Source organism: Balearica regulorum, chromosome 1 (assembly GCF_011004875.1).
Source record: "Balearica regulorum gibbericeps isolate bBalReg1 chromosome 1, bBalReg1.pri, whole genome shotgun sequence".
NCBI classification, from domain to species: Eukaryota; Metazoa; Chordata; class Aves; order Gruiformes; family Gruidae; genus Balearica; species Balearica regulorum.
In genome coordinates this window covers 93,008,792-93,025,381 of record NC_046184.1, presented here as the reverse complement: position 1 = coordinate 93,025,381, position 16,590 = coordinate 93,008,792, and the positions used below count along the sequence as shown (strand labels likewise).

The 16,590-nt window shown below is 45.6% G+C and overlaps 1 protein-coding gene, 1 long non-coding RNA gene and 3 other non-coding genes across 5 annotated transcripts in view; 1 reads left to right on the top strand and 4 right to left on the bottom strand.

Annotated features, from left to right (window-relative positions):
- The first annotated feature begins 489 nt into the window (after positions 1 to 489).
- CPOX (coproporphyrinogen oxidase) lies at positions 490 to 9,281 on the top strand. The gene is made up of 7 exons (XM_075766344.1): positions 490 to 943; positions 1,044 to 1,187; positions 1,897 to 2,007; positions 2,951 to 3,092; positions 5,440 to 5,658; positions 7,232 to 7,336; positions 8,759 to 9,281. Exons 1-7 carry the CDS (start codon positions 514 to 516, stop codon positions 8,844 to 8,846), a joined length of 1,239 nt encoding a protein of 412 aa, XP_075622459.1. The 5' UTR covers positions 490 to 513; the 3' UTR covers positions 8,847 to 9,281.
- Positions 9,282 to 9,585: 304 nt separating this feature from the next.
- TRNAD-GUC (transfer RNA aspartic acid (anticodon GUC)) lies at positions 9,586 to 9,657 on the bottom strand. Its single transcript has one exon. It is a non-coding gene; the product is annotated as a tRNA-Asp (tRNA).
- A 289-nt stretch (positions 9,658 to 9,946) lies between these two features.
- TRNAI-AAU (transfer RNA isoleucine (anticodon AAU)) lies at positions 9,947 to 10,020 on the bottom strand. Its single transcript has one exon. It is a non-coding gene; the product is annotated as a tRNA-Ile (tRNA).
- A 517-nt stretch (positions 10,021 to 10,537) lies between these two features.
- On the bottom strand, positions 10,538 to 10,609 carry TRNAD-GUC (transfer RNA aspartic acid (anticodon GUC)). Its single transcript has one exon. It is a non-coding gene; the product is annotated as a tRNA-Asp (tRNA).
- Positions 10,610 to 11,763: 1,154 nt separating this feature from the next.
- Positions 11,764 to 16,590, bottom strand: part of LOC142600096 (uncharacterized) — a 6,017-nt gene continuing 1,190 nt past the window's right edge. Inside the window, exons 2-3 of the long non-coding RNA XR_012833549.1 lie at positions 12,401 to 12,559; positions 11,764 to 11,836 (exon numbers count right to left, since the gene is read on the bottom strand). This is a non-coding gene — a long non-coding RNA (uncharacterized LOC142600096). The remainder of the gene's footprint in view (positions 11,837 to 12,400; positions 12,560 to 16,590) is intronic.

Here is a 16,590-nt window from a genome sequence, read left to right as displayed (position 1 = left end):
GGTGAGCAATTCCACCTGGTTCATAGGATAGCTCAAGAAAACACATCTTTACTCCTACTCCAGCCATGCCTGACCCTGTACAAGCCTTTACTCACATGACTGCAGCCTCAAGCAGCTGCGTTGACAAAACCGAGTTACGTGGTCCTAGCACGCAGAAATGTTTTAGGGGTGCAAGCACAGCAGCCCCCTCTCCCAACGCCGCACCGGGCAGGTCGCGGCGCCCGAGGGTTCCCTCCACCGCTGCCTCTCCCGGCCTCACAACCGACACAAGGCGGGCAGCCCGGTGCCAACCCAGCTCCGGGGAGGGAGGGGTGGGGGGCGACCGAGCACCCAGCCGGAACGGACCCTCCCGTACAGACATATACACGCACATATAAACACATATTTATATACCGCGCTGAGCGGCGCGGCCCGGCCCGGCCCAGCCCCGCCCCGGCCCAGCCCAGCCCCCGCTCCGCTCCGCCCGGCCCGGCCGCGGCCCGCCCCGCCGGCAGTGCGGCCCTGGTGCCCATCATGGCGGCGGCGGCTGCGCAGCTGTTTCGCGGGGCTGTTCGCGCCGCCCGCGGCCCGCCCGCTCTCGCCGCCGCCGCGGCAGGGCGGCGGGCGCTGGGCTCCGCGCAGCCGGGGGTGTCGGCGGGCCGGGGGTGTCGGCGGGCCGCGCTGGCGGCGGCGGGGGCGCTGGGCGGGCTGTGGCTGGGGTTGTGGCGGCGGCACCAGGCCGCGATGGCGGCGTCCGAGGATGATGATGAGGAGGAGGAGGAGCTGCGGCAGCGGTTCATGGCGCCGCCGGTGAGCGGGCTGCGGGAGCTGCGGCGGCGGCGGCGGGAGCTGCGGAGCCGCATGGAGCTGCTCATCATGGAGACGCAAGGGGAGGTGTGCCGCGCCCTGGCCGCGCTGGACCCCGGCGCCACCTTCGCCGTCGACACCTGGGAGAGGAAGGAAGGTACGGGGGGGCCGAGGGGGTCACCCCGGGCACCGGCACCCCGGGCTCGGTCAGCCCGGCGGGCGGCGGCCCCGGCGCGGGGTGACCCTGGCGTTGGCAGGCGGAGGCGGCATCAGCTGCGTGCTGCAAGACGGCGAGGTCTTCGAGAAGGCGGGTGTCAACGTGTCCGTCGTGTTCGGGCTCTTGTCCGAGGAGGCAGCGCGGCAGATGAGAAGCAGAGGGAAGTCTCTGAAGGCCAAAGACGGTAAGGTGTCCGGCGGGGAGGTGGGGTAGGGGACCGGGACGTGTTCCCCCGAGTGTTCCCGTGCGGGTACTTGGACAGCAGAGTCTGGCCTTCCAGCAGAACAGGAGGAGGGCCGACTAATCACTGCCCAAGGGAAGATTTCATTTGTATCATGCCAGTTTCCAACCAGTAAGCACGGCAGGTGGACTTTCATATCCCTAAAAAACTAGATATCAGAGTGCTTCTCCCTCTGTCTTGCTGCTTTAAGCAGTGAGCTGTGGGCACAGGTTGTTTCTCGGTAACGACGCTGTAGCTCAACAGTGAAGCAGCGCAGGAATTATGTACCAAAGAAGTGGATGGAGAGGACCAAAAAGATCTGAAGGCTAAAGAGGATTCAACCCACATTCATGTAGCAAAGGACAGTTCTGAGGAGTGCAGGTGGCGGAAAGCCTTAGCAGTGCCTTACGTTTTAAGCCATCTACATCTAGTGGGTACTCCAACATATTGTTGCATTTTAGGACAAATTAAAAAAAAAGCGTTTAGTTAGGTGCACAGAAGTGTGTGGATGAGAAGTAAATTGCACGTTGATTATGGTGACCCGATGTGAGAAATTTTCTTGTAGTGGAACAGTAGCTTGGAATCTAAGGAAAAACAGTGGTGTTCCTTAAATGATAATAAATGAAGTTATTTGAAACACTGAACATTTTTTTCTGTGCATCTTTTTATCTAGGGAAGCTGCCTTTTTGCGCCATGGGTGTGAGCTCTGTTATCCATCCAAAGAACCCTCATGTTCCAACCATGCACTTCAACTACAGATACTTTGAAATTGAAGAAGCGGATGGTAAGAATTTTAATCCAATGAAGTACACATGAAATGTCTGACTCCACATGAAGGATGCATGAACGCATGTCTAGGGTAAGAGGTTAAGAACTGGTCTGGGTTTGTTCCCAGCTGTGCCAAGAGTCTGTTGCGTAGCTCTGGATCTCTTAACCTCTGGGCCTTCATTTGTAAAATCAGTGTGATGCGTGCATCTGGTAAAGGGTTTTGCAGTTTACTTTCTGCAGAGTACACCATTTAAGTTAAAATGTAGGTTATGAATATATGTGAAACATATTCAAAGAAGCAATTCTAGAATTTAGTAGAAGAAAGGTGTGTGAAGGACTGATGAGCATTTTGGCCAGGATATACCTTCATCTCAGCAGCTGGGGGGGAACGTACTGTCAGAAACATCAGTCTCTAACTGCATTGTGCCTTTTTTTTCCCCCGAGTTTCTGCAACCTGCCACTGTCAGAAGCGGGACTCCAGGCTAGGTGGTCAGACGCTGAGAGCCCGTCTGTACCTTGTGACAGCGTGTGTACTGTCAGAAGCTCAAGGAGAGTTTTCTTTCAGTTATTTTGCCAGAGCATTATGGATCATTTTTTGTCAGTTACTTCCCTGGATTTAATAATGATGTTCCCTTTCTTTCACTTGCAGTAAAATGTTTCTGGATTCTTGAATACGAGTTGCCAGCCCATCTTGTGAAATTGATATCCTGTAGTCAGGGTCACTGGTCCAAAACACTGAACAGATGGTTTTCACTGTTTTGAAATTTATTTCATGTTTTCCTGAAGTCATCACACTACCTCAAACTCAAATTTTTCATTATTGAGTTTTAGGGACACCACTGAATAATGATTTTGATTTGTATTGTAAAAGTAGTTGTTAGTTCTTGGTGAACCATTAGCAATGTATTTCTGTTTGGAAGTGTAGAAGAAGAATGTTGCTGTTTGCCTCTCTCCTGTAGGAACTAAACAGTGGTGGTTTGGTGGTGGGACTGACCTCACTCCAACTTACTTGAATGAAGAGGATGCCGTTCATTTTCACAAGACCCTGAAAGAAGCCTGTGACAAGCATGATCTGAAGCTGTATCCCAAGTACAAGAAATGGTATGTGGGGAGAGAGGCGCTTGGGCTCCTTCTGCGGGAGCAGAAGGTGGCACTGGGTATCACCAGTTAAATCTATTCTAGGAACAGTTGGCTCTGCTCTGCCTTTTGATGAGTATCAGCAGACCCTAATGAAAATCAGCAGATGTGTACTGGGACAAAATGTAAAGCAATCTCTTATTTACAGAGGCCTGAATTTTTCAGATCAGAGAGTTGATAACTAGGATCATAAATCCATAGCTGGAATAAAACCCAAGCTGACTCTACAAGATTTTTTAAGCCATAGACCTCAGTAGGCAGCTCAAAATTTCCTTTTAGCCTCTGGTATTAAACTAGGACAAGACTTTTGCCCTGTGGACTTGCACTAATTCTCCTTACAGTGAACTCATGGTAAATGTGCATGACTGCAATGGGAGCTCTTGGGCCAATGCTGCAGTTCTGAAAATCCCACTCCAGTTTTTCTGCCTTCAGTCTGTCCCTCATTACCTTTTTTTTTTTCCCCCCAGGTAGGTAAAGGAGCTCACTTGTCCATAATATAGAATCTTCATAATTTTGATGGAGCTGTAATTTTTTTTTTTCCAGTGACACGTTCACCAAGAGTTAAACAGCATATTCTCTAAAGATGCAAACTTTGAATGTTCTTCTTGGACGGAAAGATACAAGTGATGGGATCCTTCACTGTTCTGTGGGGGCTTGCTGCTCTGTGTCTGATAATTGTATCTGCTACAAGCTGTGATATCCAGGAAGGAGGGGCTGCCCTTTTGTAAAACTACCAGGTCTTGTCTGAGGAGAGGAGATAAAGTGGGTGTTGTAGCTTGGGTATGAACCACTTAGTAGAGAAACACATCTTACACAACCCTAAGGCTACAATCTTGTTCTCTGAGGAATTTTTGAATGGTAGTTCAGAGTGTCTGCCGTAATGGTCAGGTTTTTTGCAGCATAAGTAGGCTAGTAATGCCAGCTGCAGGGGGTGGGAGAGAAAGGTCCCTGTTCTTAGTCTGAGGGCAGCTCAGGGGAGGACTAATTGTATGCCATGGACAAAGGCAGTTTTCTCAGTCCCAGCATGAGTGTTTGCTGTAAGCAGCAGCTGTGTACAGGCATGCGGTTCTCACTGCTGGAGCAGTGGGAATCTCTCTGAGCTTCTAATTAGTGTTGCCCCTTTTCCCACCTTTCTCAAACATAAAAGCTCATTATGCTTACCACGCTGTCTTCCTGATCTAGCTTTAAGATTTTTGTCAGGCTTGTTCTCTTGCATTTCTGACTTGCCCTTTTTTCCTAACTCTTCCTGTTGCTATTAAAAAAAAAAAAAGCTGATCATCCCAGTTAATAAAAAAAAAAGTCTGTTATATCTCCATATCTCTCCTGCTATGGCCATGCCATTTATATTGCTTGTGAACAGCAACTGTGGATGGATACATGCATGGAAAACTAGTCCTAAAGAAAGGCAGGGTTTCCTTGCTGTTGATGGTTTCTGCTTCCTACTTCCCTTCTAACTCTCCCCCGTGTGAAGAGTTGCAGAGCATGGCTGCCCAAGCAAGCAACTGTAAGCAAGATAGGCTGTGGATACCATGAATCAGCTAATTTATAGTAATTGCACACCTACATACTCCCAATAAATACAAAAGATATTAATTGCCTCCTTGTTGTAGTTTAAGCTGCGCTTACTCCTTCATAAACTTGAACATGAGCCATGAAAAGCCACTGCTAGAATGGCACCATCTTCCAAGTTTAACTATTAAAAACCCTGTTTCCAAGGAAGGGTGACTCACTTCTGATTTTTCCTTAAGTGACAGTGCCTTTCTTATCTGGTCTTGGGTTTATAGATTCTTTAGTTTTGATGCAGAAAATGAATTCTTTCACTAGAATGGCAAAAAGAATAAAGAAATGATCTTCCAAGTTTATTTCAAGTTCATCTGAAAGCCGTACAAGTAATTTGGCATCTATATATAATTCAGGGAATGAAATCTACAAAGAGCTCTTAGAGTGAAGTTTAGAAATCAGGTGTCTCCTCTCCTCATGAGTAGAGGATGTGGATTGAATCATTGCATGTGGAAGCATCTGCAACGGTGTTTGAGTGTTACGTGTTCAGTGACTGTGCGGTGATACGTAGCTTTGCAGAGACCATTTATCAGAGCTTTTACTGTAAGTGAAGGCAGGAGTGCTTTCCAGATGGTGCTGTACCGTCCTGGCTCTCAGCAGTCAGTGAAACATTGTGGCACCTGGCACTGCAGGAATTGACTTTTCATCAATATTTCACTGGTGCCATCCTATGCCACATAACTGTTTGGAGTTCTGTTAATTTCCTTGAATATTGTGGACCATATTAGTAATTGTCTGCTACCTTTTCTAGGTGCGATGACTACTTCTATATCAAGCACCGTGACGAGCGAAGAGGGATTGGAGGCATATTCTTTGACGATGTGGACTCTCCCTCCAAGGAGGAAGTATTCCAGTTTGTGAAGAGTTGTGCCAAAGCTGTTGTGCCTTGTTACATTCCCATTGTGAAAAAGCACTGCCATGACTCCTTCACACCAGAGGAAAAGCTGTGGCAGCAGCTACGGAGAGGACGGTGAGTACTGAAGGAGCAAAAGAATGCACAGGTGGTGGATTATGCTGGCAAGAAAAAAATGAGCTAGTTCTTCATGGTTGCAGGGTTTATGTCCTGTTGTGGTGTGGGCTACGTTCGTGTAAGTGCTCCAAAGCTTGCCAGAGAATGCCATATGAAATGTCACAGTTTCTCTCCAGCTCTTTCAAAAAACAGAAGCTGCTGCAACAGGCAGAGGAGTGTGTGGTGTCCTGAATCCTGCCCTGTCCTGCAGCTTAGTGGTGCAGGATATAGGACTGCCCTGTGACATGAGGAGCGTGAGGGAGTCATGCTTCCTATTCCGAAATGAAGCTAAGCCCCAGAAAGTCATGGAATAACTGTACCCAAGAGTGCTTTCAGCTTCTTACATACATACTTATTCTATCTGACCTTGGCATTGACATGAGGATGCAGTGAACTCTTTGTAAAGGAATGAAGATACAGAGGGCTTTTGTTTTTCTAGCATGGTCCAAAGTCAATGTAACTTAAAAGACTTTTGAGGATGCTTGTTAACGTGAACAACTGTTAATGCTGCAAAAGGTTAAGTACATCGGTAGATACAGTTGTACTCCTTTATGTCCTGCGATTGTGTAAGCGTATGGAGAAATGAGAATATGTATGCTTTGTGGAGAACTGCAAAGTCTCTCATTTCTGCCTTTGCTGCAGAGAAGTCTCAGAGTGGCATAAAGAAGGCATAAGCATTCCAGTTTAGCTCACTGGCCTGCAGTAATTATTCAAATGAGCAGGTGAGGCTATTCCTGGGAGTGTTGGTCTTTCAGGATCCTGCTAAGGTTATAGGAGGGTGTAGCTTCTTTAAGTTGCCACCAGGATCAGCTCATGAGGCCTGCTTATTTCCCTGGAGGTGTGTGCAGGTTATTGGGCTAGGCTAAGCTCTCCATTTCTGCAAACAGATAAGAGCTCCTCCCTTCATGTATCTCTGTTAGTACTAATACCTCAGTACTGGTTACTAAGATAACCCCTGCTGAATTGTCATCGCTTTGTTCCTATGCTGGGGGCAGAAAACTGTATTCTGGCACTTCCAAGTCCCAGGCAGCACTCTGAAGCTGTCTTGACATCTGCTTTTCAACTCCCCCCAAGAAACAAAAAATCTTGTTCTGACCTTGCTGCTTATGTGTCCTTCAGCATGGAGGACTGCAAAGTAGAGTTTTTCCTGTGGTCATTTCCAGTTCCTTTAAGGCTCCTCTTAAGTCTGACACCACCACAAAAAGGAGTGCTAGCATAACCAAGCTAAACTTGGTGTTGAGCTTGCCAGCAGGGTTGAGGCCTAGAAGAAGCTAGTATAGCACCGTACAGAATGCTCTCCTTGAATAGTTTGTCTGCTCTCATCTGTTACTTCCTATGCTTTGTGGAGTGGCAAGGTCACACTTGCATTCCTATGCAGAGGATTTTAGAGAACAGCTGGCCCCAAACCAGGTTTCATTGTGACACCCAACACAGTAGACAGGCTGTTTTTGTTTGGTTTCTGCGAGCTGAAGAAGGCACAAGCAACTTGTGATAATAAACTTGGGTTTTTGTTGCATCTTTTCACTCCCCGTAGGTATGTGGAGTTCAACTTGGTTTATGACAGAGGTACAAAGTTTGGCCTCCTGACACCAGGATCAAGAATTGAAAGCATTCTTATGTCTCTGCCACTGACTGCAAGGTAAGGGCGTAGCTATGGGGAGTTGCAGGTAGGGACTGTTCTTATTAAAATATGTTATAGGATTAAATCAAAGCTGTGTCCTGGTGTCCAGTCTCTGTAACAGTGGTTAGTTCATGCTTGATACAAGAACTGGCCAAATACATGCAGATGCTTCTCTGGTCTGCTACACTTGCCCAGTTGCTAGTAATGATAAAAATATCTAGAACATAGCCTCGGTATTTTCTGACCAAAAAAAAGTGGTATTTTTTGTGCTTAGTACCTCTTGATAGGTTTCTCCTGCTCGCTCCATGGGTTTTTGCTTAATAGCTCTTTGAAACTATGTGAGCTTATGGCAGTCCTGACAAGTTGTAAGGTAAGGAAGTTCCACAGTTTAACTGTGTGTTGTGTGAAAAAGTGCCTCTTTGTTTTCTGCTCACACCTGATGACTTCATTTGACTTCTAATATCAGCAAACTGTCATTTGCTGTTTATGCTCCTTTTTAGGTTGCTTTTAGATATGCTGAGTAGCACAGGCCCTATCAGGAATAAGACTCCATTAGTGACTTCTGTCTGCTAGGATAATTGACCTTTGCCTGCTACCCCTTAACCATGAAGGCAGTCCTGGTCATACCATATAGATGAAGCTACCATATAGCTTCATCCCACTGCCAGCAGTAGATGTGTCCCTCACCTGGTGGTGTAGTACCATCTTACCTTTTGGTTTCATTGCTGGGATGATCTGGTTTTGCTTGTTTTCATCAACATAAATAGCTCACTTAACAGCATGAATGGGTCCTTCCTGCAAGAAAGAAAAGAGGGGGGAAAAAAAAAAAGGTTGTACCCATCCCATTGTGACTGCTGACACTTTTCTTCCTCTGTCATGCCTCTTAATTGCCTTTTCAATTAAAAGTGGTCTAGTCAACTTTGTTTTTAAAACCAAGATTCAACAAGGACTACTTGTGCTTCCAGTCCAGCTTCTGGAAAAATTTGCCCTGGGTGGCTGAAAATACTGCACCAGGATCAAATGATAAAATTTGAAGCTGGCGATTTCCCTTAGGACTCGTATCCTCACTCTCTTTTGTCTGGGTTCTTTTTTTGGCTCATCTTCCTCGTGACACTATTTGTCACAAGAGACTGCTAAAAGATCTTTGCAAATAAACCTGCATGGATTGTGGGGTAGGGGGCATTGCTTTTTCTTTGTTCTTTCAGCCTTTCCAGAAGTTGGGGAAAAGATCGAGCTAACATTTCTCCTGTCTCTTCCAGTGTTACTTGTTTTTACTGAACGTAATGATTTGTAGCCATATCTGTCTCCTTGATGTGAGAGTGTCAACTGTGTATGTAGCTTTGCATCCTCAGAAAAGGCAACTCAAGTCCAAACACAGCCTGGTGTGGGAGAAGTGGCAGCCAGCTGGGCAGTCTGAGTGAGTTTCCCCTCTCCCTGCAGGTGGGAGTACATGCACACCCCTCCAGAGAGCTCGAAAGAAGCAGAAATCCTGGAGGTTCTACGCAATCCCAAAGACTGGGTGCACTGACACGGATCCTGAACAAGATGGATTGCTTACACTGAGCCATTATGAAAGAACAGGAATGCCTGCAAACCAGTTCATTCAAACTGCTGTTGCATGGCATTTTAGTATAGCTATTTATACTCTTACCTGGTGCCTTAGTAATGCTGTAGACTTGTTATGACTTGCAAATATGTGAACTCATTCTTTGAGATTGATCCGTTAATGTTATTACCCCATTGATGTTGCCTTGTGAAGGGCTACCGACACCCTCACAGGACTACTGTGCATGATTAAGAACTTAGCTGATTTGATTGACTGCAAAATTGTAAACTACTGTGAAGTGTTCTCCTAGTGGAACTGAAAGCATTATATGTGCCTGAATAGTACTGCTTACTCCTAGAGAATGTTGGGATGTTTTAGAAATATTTTTCTAAAGAATAAAGGGAATATTTCATATGATTTGAAACCTTAAAGTCTGCTTTTCTTTGTGAAAAAAGGTGGTACTTAACTATGTGTATGTTGAGGCTTGAGAAGGGGAAAGTGTTTTAAAATGTGCTGTAGTAGCATGACTTGACTGATCAGTAACTGGGAGATTCTGGGTTGGGGTCCCAGTCTTGCCTGCTGAGAGCAGAAGGCTAGCTGTCCATTTTCAGGAGAAAACCTTTCAGCACTGTGCATCTCTGCTGCGATCAAGACAGGACTGCAACCTGCCTTGGGCCAGCTCCTTCGCTCCAGCTGAAGGAAAAAAAAAAAGCAGCGCCTTCTCCCCGTCGGGGAATCGAACCCCGGTCTCCCGCGTGACAGGCGGGGATACTCACCACTATACTAACGAGGAGTAAGGTGGTGGGTGGTGGACTCCCCGCCACGACGTGGTAAGACGTCACTGCTGGAGGGTTTCAAGCCGGCGGCTGTCGGCTGCTCTGGTGCCCGTGCAAGGTGAAGTCCCTGCGGGCCGCCTCACGCTCGCTGCCCGCTGATCGTGGAAGTGAAACTTCCCCACAGGGGCTACCGTGTTCATTTCCGCTACACTTCCATCTCAAATAAAAATAAAAGAAAATAAATTAAATTAGATTAGGTAGAAGCCTGCTATCTTCTTACCTCGGGGGTGGGGAACCAAAAACAACTGGCCCGTACGGGGATCGAACCCGCGACCTTGGCGTTATTAGCACCACGCTCTAACCAACTGAGCTAACCGGCCGGTCTGAGCGGCCCCCCGCGCGTGCACGCAGCTGACGCGCTCCCACGGACACGCCGCGGGTGGAACCGCTGCCGGGACTGGCTTCCGCGGGCGCCGCACCCGCTCCTTCCACAGACAGCTTCGCGGGGGGTCGTTGCAGGGCGCTCTGGCAGAGCAGCACGGGCATTAACCGGGCTGACGAGAGTTTCAAAACTCTCATTTTTCCCCTGCGCCCCCTTCCTCCGGTCCGCGGGCGGCGTTTACCGGCGGCACGGGGCGGCCTGGCAGGGCTGCACGCCGCACACGGACACACGCCGACCCGCGGGGGGGCACCGCCCACCGAAGCGACCGGCCACGCTTTCCCCTTCCGCTCTCCCAAGAGACTCCCGGCGGCGGGAACACGTACGCCGCCGCTCCAGAGCAGTTCGCGATCGCATCCCTCCCTCACGCCCACGCCGCGGGGGGGGTGGTGTCCGGCGGGAGGAGGGACAGGAGCGCTCCCCCGAGGGGGGTGGGGGGTGGTAAAAGACAACGCCTCCTCCCCGTCGGGGAATCGAACCCCGGTCTCCCGCGTGACAGGCGGGGATACTCACCACTATACTAACGAGGAGCGGGGTACGGGTGAGCGCCCCCCCGCCGCGCCCCAAGAGAGCTGCCTGCGGGACCCCGCCCGCCCGCCGAGCCGCCGAGGTGCTCACAGCGCGATGACGCAGGGCACTTGTTCGGGCCACGGCGCCCCAGTACAGGGTAAAGACTACGCGAGGGTGCTGAGGTGTCCCTCCGCCAAAGCAAGTGCTCTGACGCGGCCAGGGAGGGACGTGCCGTAAGCGTGCGGCTGCTGTGTGCTCACGGTGTTGTGTGACCCCCCCCAGGCTCTCCCTGAAATTGTAACAGCCAGTCGGAAGGAAGATGCAGCACGAAGGGAAGACAGGCTCATTTCCTAAATCTATGATGAGCCCTGTTTCCTACTGTGGTGAAACCACCTGTCCTCAGAGGAAACTGTGAACGCTTCCCCAGCTGGAAAGCCAATTAGATCATGTAAAATCAAGGCATTAAGTAAAAAAAAAAATATGCAGAAAATACTTAAGAATTAAATGCCTCTGAGTCGGTGGAAAAATTGTGAAGGAGGAGGACATCATCAAATTCCAAGTCCTTTGCTTCACAAACTGTCAGTATGAGTGCTAAGCCGAGCTCCCCGGGTGTCTTTTCCTTTGTCGTGTCATTTGCCACTAACACCACCCTATCATAAAATGCGTTAATGAAAATAACATATTAACAAACAAACAAAGTTAACAGCTGCAGAGAGAAAGCGTATAAATGGATCAAGGCAATGCAAGAGATTTCTCAAAACCAGGTAACATTTAACATGGACGCTCAAAAAAGATCACAAAGCTGCATTAGAAGACGAAATGCATGGTATGAGGAGACAGCCATAGATCTGGTGTAAGAAAATTTGGAGTTGGGAAGGAGTAGAACAGGAGACATCTGATGCCGGAAAGAGCAGGTGGTCCCACATGTGCATGAAGAAGAAAGAAACAGAACCCCCCACAATAAAGGCTTCTAAGTTTAAAATGCATAATTTATCAGTCAGATACAGGGGCTTAAAAAAAAAAAAAAAAGTGTGGGCAGTTCATATAAAATAATTACTTAGTTAGCAACAGACCTGGAAGAATCTGCAAAAAGCCATCTACCTAAGAAAAGCAAACCTGATGTGCTCCACATTTCAATAAGTGGTGTTTTCTTCTGTGGCCCCTCAGCAGCATTGCTAGGTCACTAACAGCGTGGGACTCCAAGACTGTAGGTTTTGTCCATCGAAGAGACCGCCGTCCTCAGGAAGCTAATCAAAAGATTCTGGGAAATAGTACTGACACAAATCAACTACTCCAGATGCCAGACAAAGAGTACTTGTCATAAGCAGAATACAGATTTTAAACTCCAGTCTGTCTCTCTCGCAAACACACCTTTAAAGGATTTTGTTAGAATTTTGAGATCAAGAAACATCATAATAAAAAAACACTAGTCAGAGAAGAGAGAAGCTCTAACATCTACTTTACATGTCTGCTACCTCGTCTCACTGTAAACTAATTTCAGAATAATTAACTAATTAAAGTCAAAGCACAGGACAGTGCATCTACACTTTTGCATCCTTTTGTCCTGATGCTGACAGCTAAACAATTTTGAACACTTGGATTCTAACACTGAATTTTTGTGCATATTCTGGTGGTTCTTGAGTGCAAAATGCAATGGTAAAATAAGTGAAAGCACATTGTTCCAGTAATATCAGCTGCAAAAATAGGGAAGTGAAAGAAGGGTAAGAGAGCAAAAATTGTTATGTTAGCATCAAACACTTTTTTCATAACAATTAAGTTCTGCAAAGGGGAGAAATGGGAAGCCACTACACCTTTCAAAGACAAGAGCAATTTCAGAAATCCCTCAGCCACAAATCCCTTCAATCCATTTTTATGATGTGCTCCATTTTCAAACCTGCACAAGGGGCTGAACTGTTGAAGAACATCCAGGAGAGAATCTGTATCACCTATGGTTCTGCTTCCATTTTCCCCTGCAAAACAGACACTCTTTACCATAGTACACGATGCTAAAAATTGTAATAGTTCACAAGCTGATCTGCATGCAGAAAGGACGCTGCTGCCTCACAGTGAAACCATTGCTCAGGATCTTTAGGGTAAATGACTAAGAACAGTTAATATTTTCAGCATACAATTTTCATCAGCTGCCCTGAGCTTGTCTGAATCCTCACTGACATTTAAGAAATACAGCCGTAAAATAATTTGTCCTCTTAAAAACAAAACCAACCAAAGAAAAAACCCCACACAAACCAAAATGACTCCCACAAGCTTATGAGATACTTAAGATAACTGACAATGGCAGATTTTAAATTATGTCCTAAGAAATGCCCTTAAATGAAAACTTAAAAGACTTAGCCTGACTTTCCCAAAAGCTTTGAGGAATTTAAGTACATCAAAGACCAAACAAAATAGTAGCTTTTCCCCTTAGCGCAGAGACAGAGAGGGCTGGCCGCCTTTTTAGGGACCAGGATTAATCCCAGACTTTTATCTGTAAAGCAGCGGCTTTTTCTCCAGCCTCTCTTAGTTTTGCACTAAGAGAGGAAAACTCTCAAGGGCTGTACACTGAGAAAAAAAAAACTTGACCACAAAAGACATGGTGAGCTACCTGGAACACCAGCCAAGGCGATTCCCACCACAGGGGGGTCGGCATTAACAATCAATCTGAGATCTGCTCCTCTCCAGAGCAGGAGATTGCACAGTAAAGAGAGAGCAAGTGGGAATTTACATGCCAGGAGCCAGAAGATGCAAGTGCAATGAAACGCAGTACTTTCCAGTAATCTTATATGACATATACACACGAAACCAGAAATGTAATCTGAAAGCTTCGCTTGTTGCTGAGTTTGATCTGCCTGTGCAGTCTTTTGCTCCATCTGTGCTCATCCTCATCTTCATCCTCACTTACTGATACACAAGAAGAAATGCCTGTTATTTGGGCAATCACACTTGATACGGTAGTTTACAGAAAGGAAAATTACAAAGAACAGACAAGTCAGAATCCTTTTAAGAAGTGACAGGCTATCATAAAAAAAAGCAGACTGGAAACCAGTTTACTACCTTGGTTCATGAAATTTCATGTTAGCACTGGGACTAAAAAGATTTGTGTCTTTCTGCAAGACAACAGGTCCTTTGCTAAATGCCTAGGGATTTCAGCAGTAATTTAAAGCCTTCTTAAAAGGAACTTTTGAGTTTGCCCATACTTCAAGAGTGTAAATATATTTTAATCCTCACGTTTGGTTAGAAGAGGGTCTCTTGGCTTTAGTCTGATACTCTACACTGCTACTGTTTTCCATTACCATGTGCAGAAGTTAAAATTTTCCAAGCAATACAGGAGATTTTGCTGCACACTGCCACATAGATCAAAGAAGTCTGAAACAGAGCTAAGGTGCTGTTTATAAAGAAATAACATTACCAAATTCAAGTGTCTATGTTTTACCACAGCATTTGTCTGTGAAAGCTTTTAATGACAACGTGCAATGATTTGGTGTAGCTTTGGCATCAGAACAATTTTGAGCTGACTAGCTTTGTGGTCTACCTTTTGTGTCACCTGACTTGCTCTGAGAAGATCCTAGAAGTCAGATTCTGTATCTGTCTTAATGGGATGCACTGTGTTCAGCCATCATGAATTTAGGTACCTTCCAAAGGTGCTCATCCCCTTTGCTGACAGTCTGCAAAGCTTAACCTCTATCTTTTTACACTGCCATATTATTATCATCCCTGATCCTTTTTTTTTTTTTTTTAGTTCTTCCTAATTTATTCATCACTCAGTCCTTTGAAAATACTATTTTCCAAGAAAATTATGAAATCATTATTTCAGTATTTTAAAAAATGCAAGAAGCACATTTTGTATTGCTTCTATAATACATAGATATTGTCTGAATATAGTTCAAAAAACATTTCTCTGTCTTTCAAGATGAGAATGGTGCCTAGGGTGAAGTATATATTCTTTTTGCTTTCTAGAGCAAGGAATTAGTTAAGTGTCTTCTCAAATGTTTCTTCAGGAACCTACAGGTGAAAGATGGTGAATCTCTGATGACAGATATTTGTCTAAATACAATACTTAGAACTAAATGTTTGAAATACATGTCTTCTTTTGCTTTGTCTAATGAGTCAAATTTAATACCTTCGACCTCTTTTCTTTCACAGGAAAACCAATGTGACATAACTTTGTAATATCACATAGTCAGAAGAAGAACTTGGCCAAGGATGAGGAAGTAAAGAGTAACATCACCCTTACTTTTCCCCCTCTTAGTTATGGTACTCTGCAGGTAAGTGATTGTGACCATATAACTAATTTTTGTACTTCAGTTTAGCTAAGAACTCTTCTACCAGATACTTATTTATGACTTTGCAAACTTTGGAGTCTTAAGGTTGTCTGTAAGTATAATTTTAAATTAGATTCTACAGAAAAGGGTTTTTTCTTTATTATGTTTATTTACAGGGAGTCTGTCCTTTCAGACAAATATATAGGGTTATAGGTTGGTCTTTTTGTCAACTACAAGCGTGATTTTTCATTTCCTTTGCAGTAATACAATGCAGAAAACTCTGTTCGAAATTATGTAGCTACTGCTGTAAGTTGTGATCCTGCTTGCTAGTTATTAGTATCACTGCTGGCTATTCACCAAGGTTTGCTATTGTTCCTTACATGAGGACAAATAATTCATTTTAATACACAAGCTATTAGAAATACACTGTAGAATAGTGCTTAGGGTTATCTTGTCAATATCACAAGTTTGCAGGATTTTTGACAGTATAGAATCGTATCAGAAAGAAATTCATACTTTTTAGACGGGTTATGATAAGAACTGTTTGCAGGCTGCAGACGGTATATTATAATGAGATTATATGTGAAGGAAGAAGCTATAGATTTTCAAGGATGAGAGGAGTGTGTTGATCATTAACAACAGTTTTTTCTCCACCACTTTTATAAGCCAGCTCCTTTATATGAGCTTACTGCAGTTACTTTAGAGGACCCTGAAAGTTGCTGGTCATGATGCCTACCTGCTTAAGGACATAATTAACATAACTGATGCCTAGCTGATACAATTAACATAACTAGCATACCACATACCCAACTTAACTGCATGAAGAACATTATTTATCTTAGCATGAGGTATACTTAGATAAGATGCAGCAAAGGAACCTTGAACAGAGGAACACTTGTTACAAACAAGGAGAGGTACAGCCTTGAGAGTCAAAAGTCAGCAAAATGCCTCCAATTGGTGTCCTTATACTGTTTCATTATAATATGAAAACCATACCTCCAGTGCTGAAGACACCCCCTCCCCAGATAAAGACCCCTACTCACCGAACATGCATAGTCAATTTGGAAGGTACTGTATCTTTACATCGAAGCAAGAAAAGCGTTCACCAACTGTAGTTAAGAAGGTGTGACTAATAGGTGGAACTAACACCCGGGACTGTATAAATCTACAATGTAACTGTAACCGGTGTGCTAGCTTTGTGGAGTGACCGCCTAGTACTCATCTCTGCGCAACCGTGACATAAACAAATACCTCGACCCTGTGTGTGAATTGGCTTTGCATACTGGGTAAAGATTCCACATTTCAGGACAACAGAATAAGGGACCCTGAAAGAATGCTGACTACATTGCTGAATTTCTGAAAAAGAAACGTTGGAAGATTATTTCAACAACAGACAAGGCTCAAGGTTTAGTCCTAGGGCTGGGACAAACCCTGGCACCACGACAGGCAGACTCACAGTGGGGTCTGCTGTCCACTGGGCCAGGCAGCTACCAGCCAACCCCCACAGGGTGGTGGGTGGGTGAGAGGACGCTCATGAGTTGCAAATTGCTGTGCTACAATCCACCATCTGACACGCGGATAGACCTGCGTCAGTAGGCCAGAATGGGCAGCCACCAACTCTTCTTGGTACAACAGGACCGACAAAATCAGTGAGTTGTGGGACAGCTGCAGGAATCCTCCTTTTCATAAGGCACAAGATCAGAGGCCACTCTGATGGTGATTGTGATGGTGGCCATCACAGT

Excerpts from the sequence above, each read along its gene's own strand:
- CPOX (XM_075766344.1), top strand. The coding sequence starts at position 514 with ATGGCGGCGGCGGCTGCGCAGCTGTTTCGCGGGGCTGTTCGCGCCGCC. Across the intron at positions 3,093-5,439 it reads TATCCCAAGTACAAGAAATG|GTGCGATGACTACTTCTATA; the intron begins GTATGTGGGGAG and ends TACCTTTTCTAG. Across the intron at positions 7,337-8,758 it reads TCTCTGCCACTGACTGCAAG|GTGGGAGTACATGCACACCC; the intron begins GTAAGGGCGTAG and ends CTCTCCCTGCAG.